This window comes from Oreochromis aureus, linkage group 16, assembly GCF_013358895.1.
Source record: "Oreochromis aureus strain Israel breed Guangdong linkage group 16, ZZ_aureus, whole genome shotgun sequence".
Taxonomy (NCBI): Eukaryota; Metazoa; Chordata; class Actinopteri; order Cichliformes; family Cichlidae; genus Oreochromis; species Oreochromis aureus.
This window is the reverse complement of record NC_052957.1, coordinates 33976523-33996637: the sequence shown is the minus strand read 5'-3', so window position 1 is coordinate 33996637 and position 20115 is coordinate 33976523. Positions and strand designations below refer to the sequence as shown.

General features: G+C 41.7%; 1 protein-coding gene across 1 annotated transcript in view; it reads right to left on the bottom strand.

Annotated features, from left to right (window-relative positions):
• Positions 1 to 20115, bottom strand: part of ttn.2 (titin, tandem duplicate 2) — a 217539-nt gene that overhangs the window by 133805 nt on the left and 63619 nt on the right. The window contains 23 exon segments of the mRNA XM_039599816.1: positions 1212 to 1238; positions 1342 to 1419; positions 1534 to 1743; positions 2109 to 2369; positions 2643 to 2910; positions 5523 to 5606; positions 5695 to 5878; positions 5996 to 6281; positions 6371 to 6481; positions 6639 to 6926; positions 7325 to 7615; positions 7750 to 8037; positions 9780 to 10067; positions 10198 to 10476; positions 12851 to 13132; positions 13472 to 13750; positions 15457 to 15744; positions 15999 to 16277; positions 16379 to 16660; positions 16777 to 17055; positions 18776 to 19057; positions 19383 to 19661; positions 19750 to 20037. Coding sequence (XP_039455750.1) covers positions 1212 to 1238; positions 1342 to 1419; positions 1534 to 1743; positions 2109 to 2369; positions 2643 to 2910; positions 5523 to 5606; positions 5695 to 5878; positions 5996 to 6281; positions 6371 to 6481; positions 6639 to 6926; positions 7325 to 7615; positions 7750 to 8037; positions 9780 to 10067; positions 10198 to 10476; positions 12851 to 13132; positions 13472 to 13750; positions 15457 to 15744; positions 15999 to 16277; positions 16379 to 16660; positions 16777 to 17055; positions 18776 to 19057; positions 19383 to 19661; positions 19750 to 20037 — 5481 coding nt within the window.

The following is a 20115-nucleotide window of genomic DNA, read 5'->3' as shown; positions in this document are numbered from 1 at the left end:
CCTCCTCAGCCACCACCTCCAGCTCTTCGGGTCTGGCGACTGAGGTGTCTTAAAGATAGCCAGTTTGTCCTGGGTCTTCCCCAAGGTCTCCTTCCTGTGGTAAATCCCCAGAAGACCTAATATAGCAGGCAACCAGGAGGCATCCTACTCACATGCCTGAGCCACCTCACCTGATTCCTGTGTGCAGAAGTTCCCACAGCTTCTCTGAGCAGAGCTGCTCTTTTGAGTCCCTCACCCTGTCTCTAAAGAAGGGCCCAGCTACCCTTTGAAGAAAGCTCATTACTGTCGTTCGTATCCGCGATTTCGTTATTTAAGTCACTACTCAGAACTTGCTGCAATAGGTGAGGGCAGTAACATAAACACACACTGTGAACATATAACTTTTACTGTTTGACATTATCCTCAGGTAAAATCAGTAGCCCTCCATCCCCGCTTTTACACAGTAATTGTAACGCCACAGGCTAACCAAGCCCACTAGGAGTCCCTCTGACAGCTCTCTTTAGCTCCAGTGTCCATCATCTGGTATGCTTGCCCCAGTGGAGGTATGGAACCCAATGCCCTCTGTCTCTCTCGGAATGTATTCAAAGTTATTCCAGAAGTGGAAATTGACGATCTCGCAGACCAGGGCTTCTGCTTGATGCTCCCAGTGCATCTTACCCATATATCTGGGCGTGCATGGCCAGCATCCTCTGCTCTCTCCTCATCCAACTCACTACCAGGTGGTGATCAGTTGACAGTTCAGCTCCTCATTTCACCCAAGACACAGACAAGAAATTAATCACCGACCTGTGACCTAGGGTGCCCTGGTGTCACCTCCACTTAAGAACACCCTTATACTTGAACATGTGTTTGTTATGGACACACTGTGATTATCATAGAAGTCCAACAGAACACCACCACCAAAAAAAGTGGTTCTACAAGTTAGTGAATCATAGTGTGTGCTTATTTTTTCACACATTGGTCCTAAATTTTGCATTAAATCTTGTTAAATACATAATGACATGATGTAATATGTCATGTGATGCTATTCCTCTGAGGTTGCATTTGCCTAATTTTAGAACCTGGTAAGGGTCAGATATTTTTTTATTATGTCTGAATTTGTAAAAACCTACAGTGGTGAACTAGAGCGATAAAGAGGAACAGAAAGAGGTTTTCCAAAGATGTTCCTGAAAGATTAAAGTCATTGAGGGTCTTGAAAATAAAATACCTACCAATGGGGACCATTGCTAATTCAATTTCTGTAAAAAAAAGAAAAGAAAGCGGAAGAATAAACAGAGTGTTAAACACTTCGATAAAAGCTGAACAGAAGCATAAAAAGTGTTGCCTGACTCAGAACTGTACCTTTGCCAGACAAATAAAGCTCAGCTGTGCTCTTAGCCTCTCCCCTGGGTTCCAACCTCACAATTACTGAGTACACGCCTATAAGGAATTAGTAATGAAGATCTTTTACACTCAGGTCTCAACAAACAACGAGGAAAAAAAATCTATAGGACTTTGTGACGAGCCTTTGTAGCTTGATGGCACACTACACACCTTCGTCTTCAACAGTCACGTTTTGAATGACCATGAAATGTCTTCGGCCCTCGCTTCTGAAGTTGTACTTAGGGCTCTCTTTCAGTTCCCAGGTGTCTTTGTACCATGAAACAATGGCATTGTCAAAGGACACTTCACACTCAAAGGTGGCTGACTGTCGCTCATTGACTTCGATGTTGTGGATGCGTTTGGTGAAATGAATTTGTTCAGCTAAAAAAAAGATAAAGACGGGAATGGGTAAATGGCATCACAATTGGGAGTGTATGACAATACCTGAATGGTAATTTTTCATCAAAATATCATCTCGATGGTTAAAAATGATGATTATCATTTATGGGACAGTTATCAAAATGCATGTAAAAATACAACAAATGGGATAATGGGGCATGTTTGTGGAACATAATCATGAAGATTGTTATGAAAGAGAAGGACAAAATCAAAGAGGAAAAAAGAGGGCAATCTTCAAATTGCCAACATTATTTTAAGAGTTTGATAATGGAAGTCAAAAGAGGTTAGTAACTGGGAACTATGGAAAACATGTCTATAAGTTTGGAGGATGGTTTCCGGGTACAAACCTTCCACCCAGAGGTCTGCTGAAGACTCCAGCTGTTGGTACTTGCAGGTGTATCTTCCTTGGTCTTCAGGCTTCAGGTCTCTGATCAGTAGCTTCTGAACCTTGTGTTTCACTTCAGATGTGTACCTGTCCTTCATTTCTAACTGCTTTCCATTTTTAAACCACTGAGCCTCTACATTAGGGATGGACATCTGACAAGACATAGTACATGACTGGCCTTCCTTACCCATTGTGTCCTGTAGATGTTTCTCAACCTCCACCTCTAAAAGACAAAACACATAATAACAAAAATGAAGTCAAAACAAAATAGTTTATTTAAGATAATCTAGTTTTTATTGTAAGGAGGCTTTGTTTTTAATCAGCCAAGAAGACATAACATTTACAACCACTTAAAAGCTAAAGCCTCTAAGCTAAATTAGACAACTACTGAGGTGAAATGCTAATTATCCTTTATCAAATGACAGATCTTATTTTTATCTATAATGATATAATATTACATTTGAATAACAGATGCAGTAAAGTTGTCAGTACTGACCCATGACACTGAGCTTGGCGCTGGATATGTGGGGCCCGCACACCACCCTGTAGTTGCCCTGGTCAGATGACTGGCAGTTCTTGACCCTGAGCAGATGGCGGTCGCCGCTGATGGTGATATTGTACTTGTCACTAGTATCTAGTTTCTGTGTGCCTTTGTACCAGGACAGTGTGATCTCTGGGTAGTTGATCTTGATCTCACACTCGAACACTGCTTCTTCATTAATGAAGACAGATTGATTGGAAATGTCCTTCACCACAGTGACAGGCTGCAATAATGACAAAGAGCATTATGAAGTACATGCCACTAACAGAAACAGTACTTCATCCTTGTGACTATTTCTATTAACTGTACACTGCAGTAAAAGAAAGATTCTCTGATGGCTCAACAGCTTTTTCTAATAATATTTATATGAACAACATATATTAAGGACCAAAGAAAATAAACCTGGTCTATAGCTACAACCTAATTGGTCACTTGCAATGTTGACCCTGGACCAACATTAGTTTTGTTAATTCAGCAAAAAAGACCATCGCAACGGTTTCAGACTAAAGTCGGACTGATATAGATTTAGAAACAACTGCTAGTGTATCCCATAACTGTTGGTTGACAAAAACACATCAACGGCACATCAACCACTGGTCTTATCATTAATAACAAAGCCAGTGGTTCATCTGGTTTAAAATTCAATTATCCTTTAAATATGCTTTGAGGATTTTTAGCCTTCGGCCATAAAAGGCTTATTAGGTATTGTCGCCCCACCCGCACACCCTGCCGGGCATGTGGGTGTGCCACGTGGATACTCAAGTTTGTCAGTGCGAAACCTGAGAACAAAACAAGCCGTAGGATTTACAAATTAATACCACAGGTGTAACTACTATCTCTGATGAGTTCAAAACTCAGTGACCTCAAGGTCTGAGGTCTGAGGTGATATTTTCTGAAAATCTTGTGCTTGTGATAATTCTAGAAGGAAGTCCATTGATTTTCTTCCGCTTATCTAGGGCTGGGTCGCTGGGGCTTCAGCCTAAGCCCAAAAGCCCAGACCTCCCTCACCCTAGCCAGCCAAGATATATAATGTCTTCAGCTTGTCCTGGGTCTGCCCCGGGGCTTCTTCCTGGTGGGCCTTGCCTAGAACACTTCACCCGGATGGCTGAACTCCTCCCCTTATCTCTAAGGCAGAGGCCAGCCACCCATTGGAGAAAGCTCATTTCCGTTGCTTGTATCCATGATTTCAGCCACTACCCAGAGCTCATGACCGTTGGTAAGGGTAAGGATGTACATCGACCAGTAAATTAAGAGTTTTGCTTTTACGCTTAGCTCTTTCTTTACCACGACAGACTGGTACATCCTCCGCATCACTGCAGCCGAAGCACTAATCTGTCGATCTCCCACTCGCCCCTGACCCGGAGTGGGCACTCCACCCTTTTCCAGCTGAGGACCATGGCCTCAGACTTTGAGGTGCTGATTCTTATTCCCACCGCTTCACACTCAGCTGTGAACTGCTGCAGTGTGAGCTGGAGCAGCTTATCTGTGAAAAGCAGAGACGACATTCTGAGACCATCAAAGTGGAAACCTTCCACCACTTGGTTACTCCTAGAAATCCTTGGTGGCAGGTCCTATAGGGTGTGTGAGGTTCACCCTGAGTTCTTGAAGGCTCTGGATGTTGTAGGGCTGTCTTGGTTGACAAGCCTCTCTCTACTGTTGTGTAGAGATGAGGCAGTACCTCTGGATTGGCAGAGGGTGGGTCCCCTGTTTAAAAAGATCAAACTCCTCAGCCTCCCTGGGAAAGTCCAGGGTGCTGGAAACAAGAGTGCGTCCACTAGTTGAACTTTGGATGCAGGACAAATATGCGGTTTTCATCCTGGTTGCGGAACACTGGACCCATCGTTACCCTCTCATGGATATTTGAGGACACGCGGACGTTTGCCCAACCAGTTTACTTGGGATTTTAAATTGATAGCTGCATCCTCAACAAATACTGGACAAGGTAAAATTTCATGGAGAAGTTAAGTTTTCTGAAAATCTTGTGAATGTGATAATTTGAGAACAATGCGATGTAGGATTTTTAAATTGATACCATAGGTATCAATATCTACTAAAAGGCTCAGGGGATTAAAAAGAAGTTAGCTGACTGACAAGGATCTTGGCTTTTCTAAAAACATCAGTTCACAATTATATAAGCAACTCTTTCCTACAGTTGCAAGTAAAAGCTTTACTCAATAAAGTTAAAAATTAATTGTACTGTGATTCAACTAAAACAAAATGTAAAACTTTGGATTCTACTGTGGGCCTAAGAGTATTACGGTGGCCCTAGGAGGCCAAACGGACTTAAGAAAACACCAGCAAATAGAAAAATGCTGCGAAATACACCATTGAAACAGAAAAAAAGACAACGGGAATGAAAAATCCATGGCAAAAAAACAACAACAAAAAAATCAGGAAGGAAAACAGAAGTGTTTCAGGGGACACGATAACTTGATGGAAACATTTCCGTTTTCTTTCTGATTGCTTTCTTTATTTTCTTTTTGTCTGTTTCCGTTGTGTTTTGTGTGCTTTTGCAGCGTTTTCGTAATTGCAGATGCTTTCAGTCCGTTTGGCCTCTCAGGGCCACTGTAGGACTCAGTTTTAGAAAGATTTTGTAAATTGATGTTATTGGTGAATTTTTACCTTTAAGCTAATAAATGTCCTTCATTTTTGTTTTTTTATACTGATGACCTGCACAAACAAAAACTTATATTTACCTTATTGCATCTTACTGTCTGAAGATCCATTTCTAAATTCTTTATAAGCATTATGAAAAGATGAATTTCAAATTGCATTTCACTTTTGGTGTAACAGTAAAGCTTTGGTTTTCAAAACAGACTTTGCACATGTCCTGACCTCAGTCCGTTCCATCCTCTTCTGCAGGTCAGCCACCAGTCTGGCCATGTCCTCATCGGACTCTCTGTCTCCACGGTCTACTTCCTGTCAGCAACACAAAGAAGCGCATTACTCAGCACTAGACATCCACAGATTCATAATCATCAGACCAAGTGATTGTGGAGACCCTTACTTGTCTTCCACTTTCTTCAGCTCTCTCTTTTTTGAGCTGCTCAATTGCATGCAGTAGGCCTCGGTAGTCAGTGATTCCATACATTCGGGCGTATTTCTCATACTCTTTTGGGTCCACGTTTCTCAACAGCTCAACTATGTCAATGTCTTTTTCCTCCTGTGGGCTCTTTTGCTTTGATGGAGTTCTAAGAAAAAGGAGATGTCATACATTTTTAAAGATAAAAGATAAAATGACAATGAAATTTTTTCCTTAAACAACATTTCAGTCTGAATGATTCTGTGTTGTCAGATTTTAAACTCACTTCTTCAGTTTAGCGCGAAGGTCTCCCTCAAGCATCGCTACGTCCTTCTTTTCCTCTACGTGCATGTCAGTGCTGCACTCGATCTCGCCATGTTTGTTGGAGGCGACACATCTGTACTGACCAGAGTCCGATTTCGTCACTTCTCTGATCTCCAGTTTGGCCTCTTGGCCCTTCTGTTCAATGGAGATCCGGCCACCGTGGGTCACTTGCCTCCACTTTCCTTTCATCCACTTCACACTGGGAATGGGGTCACCACCCACCTTTGCGATGAAGGTGGCGGTTCCCTCTGTGAGCAACAGGTAGAGGAGTTAGATCAGAAATGCCTATGTTTTTACATATTTGGATTGTGCATTGTGCAAATGTTGAGACCCTCACTCTCGGTAACGTGTGCAGTTTTAGGCTCTTCAATGAAGAACAGATTGTCCATTTTTTTGGACGGAGAAGCTGCTGGAGCTTCAGCAGGAGACAGAGCTGCTCCAGGTTTCTCTGCAAGATGACAAGCTACAAATGAAAGATTCTCAAAAGCAACAACAATCAGAATTCTTCAACTTTTGAGAAATGAAAACAATAACAAATAAACAAAATCTTAGAGTACAGTTCTCAGGTGATATTTGATTTAACCTTTTTTTTTTTTTTTTTTTACCTTTGACAGTGACTTTGGCTTTGCAGAATTCGCTGCCAGCCTCGTTGGTAGCCTTGCAGAGGTAGTCACCAGCATTGAGTTTAGAGACTGTGCTGATCTCCAGACATGCTGTGCCATCAGAAAAGCTGATTCTAGTGCTGCTGGATGGTGTCAACTCCTTCCTGTCCTTCATCCACTGGATCTTCAGAGGCGAAGATCCACAGACATGGCACCTGAGAATTAGCTTCTCGCCCTCATCCACAGTTGCTGGTTTAAGAGGTACGTCAAACACTGGGGGCTTCTTGGCCTCTGAAAGAGAGATAAGACAGGCTGATTTAGCTGACTGTACTGCTGTTAGTGCTCAGATTCATGAACTATGTAAGCACATCTGAAGACCTTTAAACAAAGACTGAGACTCTTTGTTAAAATGACAAAGCCTTCAAAGTAAATTCTAATAACAGGGTTAAAAAGCAAATATACGTGAGGAGAAAAAGTCTGACTTGAAGCCTTCATTAGTTGGTAATTTATGCAAGATGTTTAACCAACAGTCCAAATCATCAAAGATTATAACAACGAAATAAATAAAACCAAAGACTTTGATAAACATAACAAACTACTAAATAAGTTAGCTCATCTTTTAATCTTTCCTGCTAGCTGTCCAACATTCTGTGAGCATCAATTACGCTTTGACTTTAAATCAAACATACCTGAGATGCCAACAGTGACATCACAGGAGGCTTTTCCAGCTTCATTAGAGGCCTGGCACGAGTACCTTCCGCTGTCATTCACTTGGCTGTTCTTAATGCACAGCACTGCCACATTACTCTTAAAGCTGATGTCATATTTGTCAGAACTCTGTATCTCCGTGTCATCTTTGAACCAGCTGACTGACATGGGCTGCGACCCAGAGACTCGGCCCTCAATCTTCACCAGTTTGCCCTCCATGTCCTCGATGTGCTCTGAGGGCTTTTTGGTGAACACTGGAGGATTTTTGCGCTCTGAAATCAAGAGAAGAAAGTAAGAATGATGAGAAGGGGAGCAGCTTTCAAACACAAAAAAATGTCCTTCGAGAGATGTAAGTGCTTTAGAAGACAGAGCCGAGATGGCATGAGTGTGCCCCGGGTTCAAATACCTTTGACAGTGATATCAGAGGAACAAGAGTCCTTCCCCATGTCATTAGAGGCGTGGCAGAAGTATCTCCCTGTGTCTGATTTATCTGCCTTCAGAATGGTCAGGTGAGGTGTATTATCCACACAGCTAATCTTATAATTCCCCCCAGAGCGAATATCTTTGTGGTCTTTGGACCATGTGACTTTAATGGGCGCAGAACCAGTCATGTGACATTCCAGCTCAATGCTGTCACCCACTGTCACCTCCTGTAGTGACAACTTCCTGTCAAATACTGGAGGGTATCTGGGTTCTGCAGGGTGGTGAATGAGTGAAAGGAAGATAAAAGAACAAATCCTTAGATGGACACGATTAAACCGTTTGGGGCCTTAAACAGCCCAGCACCATCTGACCAAAGCGCTGTCAAAAATAATAAACACAAGACATTTACAACTTTTAGAACGTCTAGAACAGGGGTCAGCAACCTTTAAGACACAAAGAGCCATTTGGACCCGGTTTCCGCGGAAAAGAAAACACTGGGAGCAACAAATACTTTTTGACATCTAAAATGAAGATAACACTGTATACATTGATTTTTACCGTTATGCTTTGTATAAACAACTACAGTGTGTTGCTTATGAAATTCATGAAGTGCTACAAAGAAAATTTTATTTATATAATGAACACATTTTCAACTCTTAAAAAATTCTAACAAAAAAGAAAAACATCCAGTTGAAGGTCTCTTTAAAATGAATTAAAAAGCTCAATTAAAATTATCGATGTAGCAAACAAAAACTGAGCCGTCGTCCTTATATCGCCTTTGGGCTTTTGGAACTTAGCAGAGCCTTGACCTGAATTTTAAAAATAGTTGGACAAAAGCACTATGCTCCTAAAAAATGAATAAGAAATATTCGCAAAATATCTGAGTAAATATTTATTTTACCTGGTTAATGTGTATGGCGGGGCGTGGCCTGCAGTGCCGCTGCAGGAGAGGTGGTCGCACCTGAGCGTCATCCGCAATCACGCCTCGCCGCCTTAAAGTCTGCGCTCTCTCTGCTGTTGTGTTGTGTGTCAGGCTGTGTGCTGGAAAACTAAAGTCAGCTGCATGTGTACAGAAACCGTGTGTGAAAAGTGGTCCATAAAGAGAAGCTGCATGTTCATGCAAACATCGTCGGGTCTGCCGCGATATGTTTACAATGGGACTTCTGCTCCTGAACCTCTGCGCACAGCATCTGCAGACCGGGGCTGTACGAAGTCAGCTTTACGCAGGACTGTGAGCTGTCGTCTGTGAGGCGTGAGCGGTGTTTGTTTTTATCATAGTTCATGGTGGGGAATAGCTGCTCAAACACGTATGTGGATCCAAAGATTGACAATCCACAAATTGGGCATACTGGCAGGCCGCTCTCGTCATAAGTAAATGCAAATAAATCTGCCCAGGCATCATTAAATGTTCTATTTTCTTCAGATATTTTTCTTTTCTTACATTTCTCCATACTTGGCCTACCTGAGGTTGAAAGTCTCGATAAATGCACGGCGTTTCGGCGGGTATACCGGCTTCCGCGAGTGTGACGCTTATTTTGAGCTATGAAAAATAATAAAATATAATTTTATTTTTTATATTTCAAGATCATGATAATCTTCCAATTTAGAACTACAAGTTAACAAACAACTAGCAGAAATAAAATACACTTAAGCGAAATATTTTTACAATTTATTTTCCCAAACCACGGAGCCGCAGTATAAAGACTGAAGAGCCGCATGCGGCTCCGGAGCCGCAGGTTGCCGACCCCTGGTCTAGAACGTGAAAGAGAAAGGTGGTTAAGTAGAACAGAGTGGGGGCATTTTCAGAAAAGTGAGGAGCAGTGACCAGAAGTCATGAGTTCTCCTAACACGTTGAGAAATTCACAGTTTCACACTAAACAGAAGACTCGTTTTTGTCTAAAGTCAGAATCAGTAGGTCATCGTGAGATATCTAAACATTACATTGTTTGCTTCATAAGCATCCAGTATTACTTAGATTATAACCATGAATCAATCCAGTCATGTGTCACACACCTTGCAGAGTGAGCTTGGCTCTGCATGAAGCTGAGCCCACACTGTTGGTAGCCACGCAGGTGTACTCCCCAGAGTGCCTCATCTCACTGTTGTTGATCTGCAGAACAGCTGTGTTATCATCATACAGCATGGAGAATTCCTCCCCCTGACTCAGAGGTTTGCCGTCTTTCAGCCAGGACACCTCAATGGGCAATGAGCCAGCCACGCGGCACTCAAAGCGCACTGGCTGGCCCTCAGTTTGCTGTAGGCTGGTGATCTTCTTTGGGAAAGATGGTGGCGTTTTAGCTTCTGGAAAAGATAAACACATGGCAGACATTAGCCTGAAAAGCCAGTGATTTTTACAAATCTGCATTTTACAAATTTTTACAAACTGCATTTACACAGCGTAAATGCAGTACTCTGGAAAACTAGATTTTACCTAGCACATTGAGTCTGCAGCTGGAGGAAGCAGAGCCAATCCTGTTCTCTGCCTTGCAGGTGTACTCTCCGATATCGGACTTGGTGGCTTTACTTAGCTTCAAACAGGCAACACCCTTTGTGTACTCCAGCTTGCAGGTGGGGCTAGACCTGACTTTGCCATCAGCCTTGAACCAGGACACTTTGATCTCAGGTGTGCCTGCAACCTGACATTTCAGACAAACAGCATCTCCAGCTGTCACCTCCATGGGCTCTAGTGACTCAGTAAAATATGGTGGCTCTGAAAACATAAGACATCTGCTGGTCACTATAGGGACACACTTTAAATTAAATCAAATCTGCAGGCTTTGGGACAGCTACACATATAATAAGTCTTGCTTTGCGTGTAGTTGTATGTATGTATTATTGCTTATAGATTAACCTATCAGGCTTTTCCTCATCATCTAGTCTTATATGCAATTTTACAGATTAAAAGTGGACGACTTCTCAGATAGGTTCAAAAATGTGTAACATCCATAATGCAAAACCTCTGGCTTCTGATTGTTTGAGGTTTCCATATTTTTATATCTTTGCAATGTGCTGATATCAGTTTGTTACTTATTACTGCAGGTTTACAACCACTGCATGCTGCCTCTAGGTTGAGTCCCCTAATTTGCCCAATCAGAAGGAAAGATTTTCTTAAGGTGGTCAGCTCCGAAGAGAGTAAAACGTTTGACTCTGAGAAATTTCCAATGAGATAATCGATTATTACCTAATAAGTGGCTCTGTGCTGCAGAGCTGCATTTTTCAATCTTTTAACTATTCAGTTTTTGTTGCTCTTTGTAAAACATAATTGGAGTGGTTCTTAGAGTTTTTCTGCTCTACCTGAGCGTTCAAAGTGCTTTATACAACACCTGTCATTCGCTTTTCACACTCATTCAATACAAGCAGTATTGTCTATGCCAGGGCCCGCGGTCCATTTTTAATTGGCCCTCAAGTAATTTTGTAAATAGAATAGAATATGGCCCGCACTTCAACTTTTGCCTGAGTGTATTGCACTTCTTAGTTTTAACACCAGGGGGAGCTACTGTTGATCAAGGCAGTTGCTCTACCAAAAAGGACAATCACAGAAGAAATTTACCCCAAGTTACCAAACATGGCAGAACCAAAGAAGCAAAAGGTAGAAAGTGAGTGCAGAAAATTTCAGACACGGTGGAGAGTGAATATTTCTTCAAAGAATTAAAGGGAGGTGTGTCTGTTTGATCTGCACTGAAACTGTGGCAGTTATGAAAGAGTATAATGTACGACGTCATAATGAAACCAAACATCAGGCCTATGCATCCTACACTGGTGCTGAGCCAGAAGCAGAAATTAAAGCAAAGGGTAGCTCTCCTGCGGGGTCAGCAACAGTATTTTTTTCGTGCTCAAATTGTCCAGGAAAAGGCTCCAATAGCAGCTATGAGGTCGCCCAACTCATGGCAAGACATGGCAAGCCTTTTTCAGATGTGACCTCATAAAACACTGCCTCGTTAAAGTCACCGAAATAATGTGCCCGGAAAAAGTGCAGGACTTCAACAACGTCAGCATGTCCAGAAATCCAGTTGTGCCACGCACTGAAGACTGTCAGCCAACATTAAACTGCAACTGTCTGATAAAGCTGTGCTTTTGATTTTTACTCCATCACATGCGATCCGAGCACCGTTGCCACAGACGCCGCACAGCTGCTAATGTTTATTTGCGGGAAGTGGACGAGAGCACGAGCACTTTAGGTGAGTAAAAATATATTCCACAGTACCCGTGTGTTAATAAGCATGCATGTGCAGGTACACATGCTTCAAATATCAATAATGCGCATCAATTCTGTCACTACCCTGCTTTTGCGCACCACTTTCTTATATGCGTTTTTCTTGTTAACACACAGAGTACACACCGCTGTGCACAGCGCACGCACACGCAAAGTCAGCTGATCTCATCTGATGCAGATCTGCTCCTTGATCAAGTGACATTTGTCCGGATTTTTGGCACGAGTGGCGTACGATGAGCACCGCGGCTGGATGGCCCGATTTACATACCCAGCGCAGCTGATACTCACCAGAATAATTTACTAAAATTATATGCACTCCTGTTATTAAGTCCAGTTCAGTCTGTTAATGTTGATAACGGTTTCAAACGAACGTTAATAGGTGTGTTGCTAAGCCTAAGAACTTAAATAACAAGCTTGAAATGTCCCCATCCCATTTTCCCCTTTATTGTTTTTTCTCTGTGCTGTAAATCTTCTGTCCAAGAAGAAATCTGCTGCTGTTCTGAGAATGAGCTACCAAAGCTTTTTCTGAATAAATCAATAAAGATCCATTTATGGAAAGCTGTGATGAAGGCAGTTTTGTCTTTAATTATATTCAACAATATAACACATTTGACCACTTTTAAATGATTTTTCTAACTTTAATACGCTACAGTTAAGGTTATATACCTAATTTCTAGTAAGTGGCCCCGCCCCTCCTATATTTTTATGTATGTGGCCCTCAGTGAAAAAAGTTTGGACACCCCTGGTCTATGCTTTCTATCTAACATTCACACACATTCATACTCTGGTGAATGCATCAGATGCTTGCCCAAGAATATTTTGCATGAACAAATGAACCCAAACAGAATGGGTTCAGTGATCTTGTACTAACCGAGGATAGAAACCACTGCCTCACACGTGTCTTTCCCAGCATCATTGCACACTTGGCAGCAGTATCTTCCTGCAGCCTCCTTGTCATCAGTGCTGAGACACTCTAAGATGCAGGAGCTTTCTGTTGTGGTAATGTTGTATTTGTATGAAGCAAAGATCTGCTGGCCATCTTTGTACCAGCTCACAGTGATCATGGGGGTGCCCGTGTATGTACACTCCAGAGTTAATGGTTTGCCCTTCTCAACTGATATGTCCTTCAGCTTCTTTGAGAAAGTTGCTGGCTCTGAAAGACACAACCAGAAATTTTATTTAAAATGACTGCGTTAGAAGAAATTTATAGACAAGAAAAACCTGAAGTCGGTTACATTTAACTAATTGATGTTGCTAACAGAAAGGTGTGGTGCCATTGAAAAGATATTTGCCCCTTTCCCGATTTTAAAATATTTGTCGTTTTAATATTAGACAAAGGTAATCTTATGGGGGGAAAAGTTACCCAAACCTACCTTTCCTGTGTGAAAAAGTAATTGACCCCACTTGTTAAACCATGAATTACCTGTGATTAACCACATTAAAAAAAAAAAAGAAAATTAGTAAAATAAGATATAAGTTCTCTCTGGCCAACCTTTGACAGTGAGATTCACTGGATAGCTTTCTTTTCCTGCATCATTAATGATCTGACAGGTGTACTCTCCAGCATGAGATTTATCCACGTTGTAAAGCTCTAAAAGAACTTTGTTATCATCCAGGGAGAAATCGTAGCCATGTCCAGCTACGATCTCTTTTGTCCCTCTGAACCACTTGAGTTTGAGAGGGGCACTGCCTTTCACCATGGCTGAGAACGTCACGTTAGAGCCTGGCATGGCCTCCACTGGCTGCGGTGGCACCACAAAAGTTGGAGGTTCTGGGTCCAAACAGAAATATCAAACATTTCTATCAGACATAGAATTGTCAGGGCAATAACAGAACAGGCTAAAAGAAGAAGCTGCAATACTAACAAAAATAGCATCATAGCATCAGGGAAAGCTAAACGATATGATGACTGCATTACAAGTTCTTGCCAAAAGCTGTGATTTTTGCCTCAGGGATTAATAAAGGATTCTGATTCTGATTCTATCTTAACTGTTTAATAAAGGTATTGGGGGGCAGGAGGTGGGGCCCGTCACATGTGTGAGCACCACAGAGGAACCAACACAGGTGGTCTCCTGTGTGGTGCTTGTATGTTTTCCCAACCTGGTTGGTTCAGTGGTCCAGACAAGTCAAACACCCTGCAACCAAAGAAAACATCAGCAAATAGAAAAATGCAAAAAAAAAAAAGAGTTCACAGTGGAATAAAACAAAAGCTCACAAAAAACAATAGTGATTCAAAGGAGACAATAACGTGACGGAACAGCTGAGAAGGTGACTGATAGCAAATATGTATCTACAGGATTACATGAATCATGCGTTTAGCACACACATTACTCCAACACTTTTTTCAGTCCACAGCTGTTCTCTCATGTTATTGTCTTGCCTAAATAATTTTTAATTGAATTATATTTCCGTTGTGTTTTGTGTGCTTTTGCTGCAATTGTCTATTTGCTGACGTTTTCTTAGGTTGCAGTGCATTTGAACCTTCAGAGCCACTGGGAGTGGGCTTTGCAAGTACTGAACACTAAAGTGTTGTCAGCTACTTAATCATTTGCAGACCAAAGATTTATTTGAAATCTGTCCCGTTTCCCCTTGTTCCCCTCACCTCCAACTCATCATGGTGGATGGTTGCCCCTCCATGACCCTGGTTCTGCTGCAGGTCTATTTATGTTAACAGGAATTGTTCCTTCCCATGGTTGCCAAGCACTTGCTCATTGGGGATTTGGGGGTTGTTGGGCTTAGTTTTTAATATGGTAGGGTCTTTACCTTACAAATTATAACAACAGTTACCTTGAGGCAACTGTTGAATTCAATAAAATTACATTTTATTGAATACAGTTATTGTGAATTTTGATATAAAACACCACCTGTTAAGCCTGACATAGTTGTCTAACATTTCCTCAATAATACAGTCAAAATCCAAGAATATATCAGATGCATTCTGCATAAATATTGACTTTTACAAACTTTAAATCCCTATTAGACATCAGTCCATTATTTTTAACAAATGTTTTTATGATTAGTCTGTCAGGATGTAAGTACAAAGACAGTAATCAAAGAACATTGTCACTTTAGATTTGATTTGTGATGTTGCAGAGCTCTGTGTGCATACTCTGCTGAGAACAGACACAGATGGTTTTGTGCATGGACTAGTATCTGTACAATAAGTTCACTTCTGTTCTTCTCCATTAAAATTCCAGCATTAACGAGATTCAGACATCAGCTACAGGGTAGAGTCAAAGCTTTGGCGCTGCGCTCATACTTGCCAACTATGCTCTAGTTTTCTCCCGATAGTCTAAATAAATTAACATAACTAGCAACCATCACTGCCTTTGATTTATTTGTCATGGAACTGATTTTCATTGTCCCATTTCACTGAATTAATTGGAGGCAGCTCAGAGAAACTGGTGCTGAAACATTCAGCAGACAGCAGCAACATAAAGACTTCTTTGACTGGGATACTGGGATTGGGATACTGACCTCGAACAACCAGGAAGGCTGTAGTTTCTGTGGTTCCTGCCTTGTTGACAGCCTTACATTTGTACGCTCCAGAGTCAGCCAGCTTCAGCGTGAGCACCTTTAGTGTACAGTTGTTGTCACTGAATGAAATCTCATAATTTGGCCCACTCTTTATCTCCTCGTCATTGTGGTACCATGAAATGGTAAAAGGAGATGAGCCTGACACTTTGCACTCCATTTCTAAAGGTTTTCCAACAACAGTGGTACAGTCTTTCAGTTTCCGTGAGAATGTTGGAGGAATTGTCTTATCTGTTTCGGAGGGAAACAAGCAATGCTGTTAAAGAGTATCAATTTGTCAAGAAAAGTACCGTATTTTTGGGACTGTAAGGCGCACTTAAAATCCTTTAATTTTCTCCAAAATTGAACAGTGTGCCTTATGGTCCAAAAAATATGGTACTAGGGTAAAAGTGCTTTCAATGAATCCTCTTCCCACATGTCAGTGGGGTAATGGGTGAACACACTGATCAGCATATTCCAGCTCAAGGTATGAAGATATTACCTACCTAAAACAGTGAGATTGATTTTACTCAGGTCCTTCCCAACTTCATTCATAATCTCAAATGTGTATTCTCCAGAGTCAACTTTCTCAGCAGACAGCACATTCAGGCTGGAAATCATCCGGGAAAATGAGATTTTGTATTTTCTACCAGAAGCCAGCTCAGCACCATCTTTGAACCACTTGGGTATGAGCTCTGGGGTTCCACACACTTTGACCTCCAGGGCAGCCATATCACCTGCCGTCACACTCAGAGCATCGGGCTTGTCCACTATTTTAGCAGGCTCTGGAGTCAACAGAGAGGGGGCAGAAAATATTTAAAATCACACATTCAAGCTGCAGGTAGAAAAACAAAACAGAAAGAGAGAGAATTATATGATTACAAACCTAGAACAGTCAAGTTAGCGAAACACTCCACACTCCCAGCATCGTTTCTGAGTTGGCAGGTATATTTGCCTGCCGTAGTTGCATCAGCGTTAAAGATTTTAACTGCCACCTGGTTGTTTTCATAGGTGATTTTCCTGTTGTCACTGTCCCTGAGAATGTGATCCTTGTCTTGAACCCAGGACACAGTAATGGGTTCAGAGCCTTTAACAGTGGCCACAAGGGTCACCTCCCCTCCCAGTATCACTGTCATGTTTGACAGTCTCTTCACAAATGATGGTGGCTCTGAAGAGAGGAGAAAAACAGCGCAAAAGGCAAAGTCAGCAAGGTGACAAAGTCATTTGAAAATCTAATTTTATTTTATGTTACTTTAATTTAACGCTATCGCGATTTCTACTGACCTCTGAGTTTAATTGATGTGTGGCAGGTATCGCTTCCTACACTGTTTGACACTTTGCACTCGTATTCGCCGGCGTCTGAGGGCTCTATTCCAATGACATGCAGTGTGGCTGAGCTGCCCTCGCTCACCAGCTTAAACTTCCTGCTCTCCATGAGAGGTTTCCTGTCTTTAAACCAGGTGATCTGGAATGGAGCTGTACCACTCATCTCGCAGTACAAACTTACGTCCTTACCCTTCAGCCCTTCAACAGGCTGGGGTATTTTGACAAAAGATGGGGGGTCTATAGAAAGATGATGGAACTGTTAAAGAGGTATACACGAGGAAAACAATTCATATCTAGATCTTAAAACTGAAACCCATAACTGTTGAATGAAGCTCAAAGCTGGCAGTGTTGAAAACGTTACTATAGATTAACTGGTGGAATTTTTGTAAGAACATGAAGTCTTAGAAAAGATTGTATATTTAACGTGGAAATTTTATGAAACAACTTGTCATGGTCCGTCAGTCCTCACTGGTCTAAATGCTTTTAATGTTATGTTGTTTGTGTGGTTTGTTTTCAGTCTCCTGTTTCCCTCTGTGTGCGTTTGTGTGTGTGGCCAGTGTGCCGGTTCTTGGGCAACACCAGGCTTGTGGCGTTCCCGGGCTAAGAACAGCCACACCTGATCTGCAATCAGGATTCATCTGCTGCCAGTGATCCTCATCAACAGTCTGCTATTTAACAGTGTGGCTGGGCTTCGATCAACGCTCAATCGCTGAGTGGCAAAATTAGCACAAGCCCGTGTCGCGGAAACTAAAACCTGTCGCAGGCCATCGTCTGGTGAAAACGTTTACTAAATCATTACGTTTTGTTTTGTCATGTAACCACGGAAATTTTGGAAATCGCACTGTTTTGAACACTTTTTGCTTCGCACTGTTTATTCTAACGCTGTAAATAAATTCACAGTCGCTACCAGGAAAGTCCTGAGTTTGGGTCATGTTCCTAGCCAAACACACAAAATTGGAATGTGGAATTTTGCTGGGGTCTTAGAATTTGTTGGAACTGCAATTAGAATAGCAGATCTCTAAGAAATGTGGAAAATGAAGTTGGAAGTTGTAGTGACAGCAAATCCGTAATTCAAGCGTGGTTTAAGTTCAGTGAAAATTTTTGAAATGTTGAAATTTGTTACAGGACTTGGAATTTTTCTAAACTGGTGTGGAATTTTGGGGAAAGTGAATTTCAGCTATGATGCAGATGAGCTGTTAGAGTTGTAAACACATATTTGGTATGCTGCTGTGCAGTCTGCTGGAAATAATCTGAGACTGTGTCATTTTTGTTCTATTGTGAATAAAATAAGGGTTTGTACAAACTACTACATTCTGTTTTTATTGACATTTTACACAGTGTCTCATCTTTGTTGGAACTGGGGTTGGATTTTAGAAATGTAACTTCAATATGTTTTTATACCAAAACGGTTGCTCTAAGTACAAATGGACACAATTGTAAGACTATTGAGATGTGTAGAGATGTTATGTTATCTTGAACTGCAGCTAAGATCATGGAATCATAGAAATGTATCAGAAACTACAACAGACAAGCCAGCACGGTTGTGGGGAAAAAAAACTACTTGTTGAACTACAGACAGGATGGTGAATTCATGTAGAGTTGTAGAAGTTCAAAAATATGTTGCTGGAGCTATAGGTATAATGGCTTAGACTTTAACAAAGAGCATTACAGTTAACTTAAATGGTTACATCTCGGTAAGCGTGATGCATTATGTAAAATGTATTGGCTCATGTGAAATGATCTGTTTTGGCTTGCAGATTAACATTTTTCAGCAGTACAAGAAAGGGAAAAGCCTCAGATGACACTTGGCCATACTACATTGTTAAATAAAGTAGTGCAATCAGTTATGGATACCAGCTTTAAGCAGTGGAACACAGCTATATAACCCACCAATACACTGAACAGCCACTGTTATCAGAATAATAAAATATATTTCAGAAGTCCATGGGATGCTAACCTTTAATGGTAAGTGTAGTGCTGCAGCTCACACTGCCAGCATCATTCTGAGCCTCACAGGTGTAAACTCCATCATCCTCAAAACTAGTGGAGACCAGTTCTAGCACTGCTACTGAGTCAACAAAGGACGTCCTGTAGTTGCCACCGTCTGTAACTTTGGTGTCGTTTTTGTACCAGGTAATTTTCAGAGGGACTGTGCCACTGACTTTGCACTCCAGGCGGAGTGACTCACCCTGCTTCACAAACTTATTGGCAGGGGGTTTCAGCAGAAATTCAGGTGGTTCTGGAAAGCCAAAACACAGATATGTTATCAGCTGGAGGCATGAGGAAACACTCACCATTTAACATGGTTAAGATGGGCAGGAGGTGAGCAGATGAGATAAGCCGACAATGATGGGTTAGAAGGAAAAACGAAATGGCTGTGTGAATGCCATAAAAATGCTAAATATATTGCTTCGTAGAAAATGCAGCAGTGGCAAAGCTGTACATAATAAACAAAATGCTGCAAAGCTGCAAAAAATGTAAGAGAATGATTGGGTTTTGCCAGCGATGAAGAAATGAGATAAATACATCTCAGCAAGAACTGAGTTAAAAGATGTAAATCCAACCTTTTACTGTCAGGTTTGCACTACAGTGTACGGAGCCAGCATCATTGCTGACTTGGCAAGCGTAGACTCCACTCTGTGTGACACCCACTGAATAGAGCTCTAAGAAACAGGACAGCCCATCCAGCCCTATTAAACAAGTAGGCCCAGTCATAAGCTCTGTGTCATCCTTAAACCATTTGACTGTGAAGGGAGGAGTTCCCTTAAAAGTGCCTTTGAAGCGTGCAGTGGCTTTGGGTAGAGCTGTCTGCGACTCGGGCACTGTCACAAAGCTTGGAGGTTCTGAACACAAGATGAACAAGGTTAAAGATGTACTCACCTTTGGTTTAGGATCATATGACCAATCATGTTAAAAAAACCAGTGTCTAACCTTTGACCGCGATGGACCCACTGCATTCACAGCTTCCTGCTGTGTTAGTCAGTTTGCAAGAGTATAACCCTGCATCAGATCTCTCTAGCTGTTCAATTTCAATGGACACAGAGTTGTCCTGCTGAATGAGCTTGTGTTTTAGACCACTAGAGATTTTGGTTCCATCTTTCTTCCATTCCACAGAGATGGGGAGAGAACCAGATATTTTGCAACATATCTGAACAAAGGACCCCAATATCTCGTGCATGTCTACCAGGGGTTTGATGAAGCTTGGGCCAATTACTTGCTCTGTTGCCAAAAGAACACCAAGACACAAGTTAGACTTTGTGAACATATTATTATGTATAGCAGCAGCGGTGTGTTTTT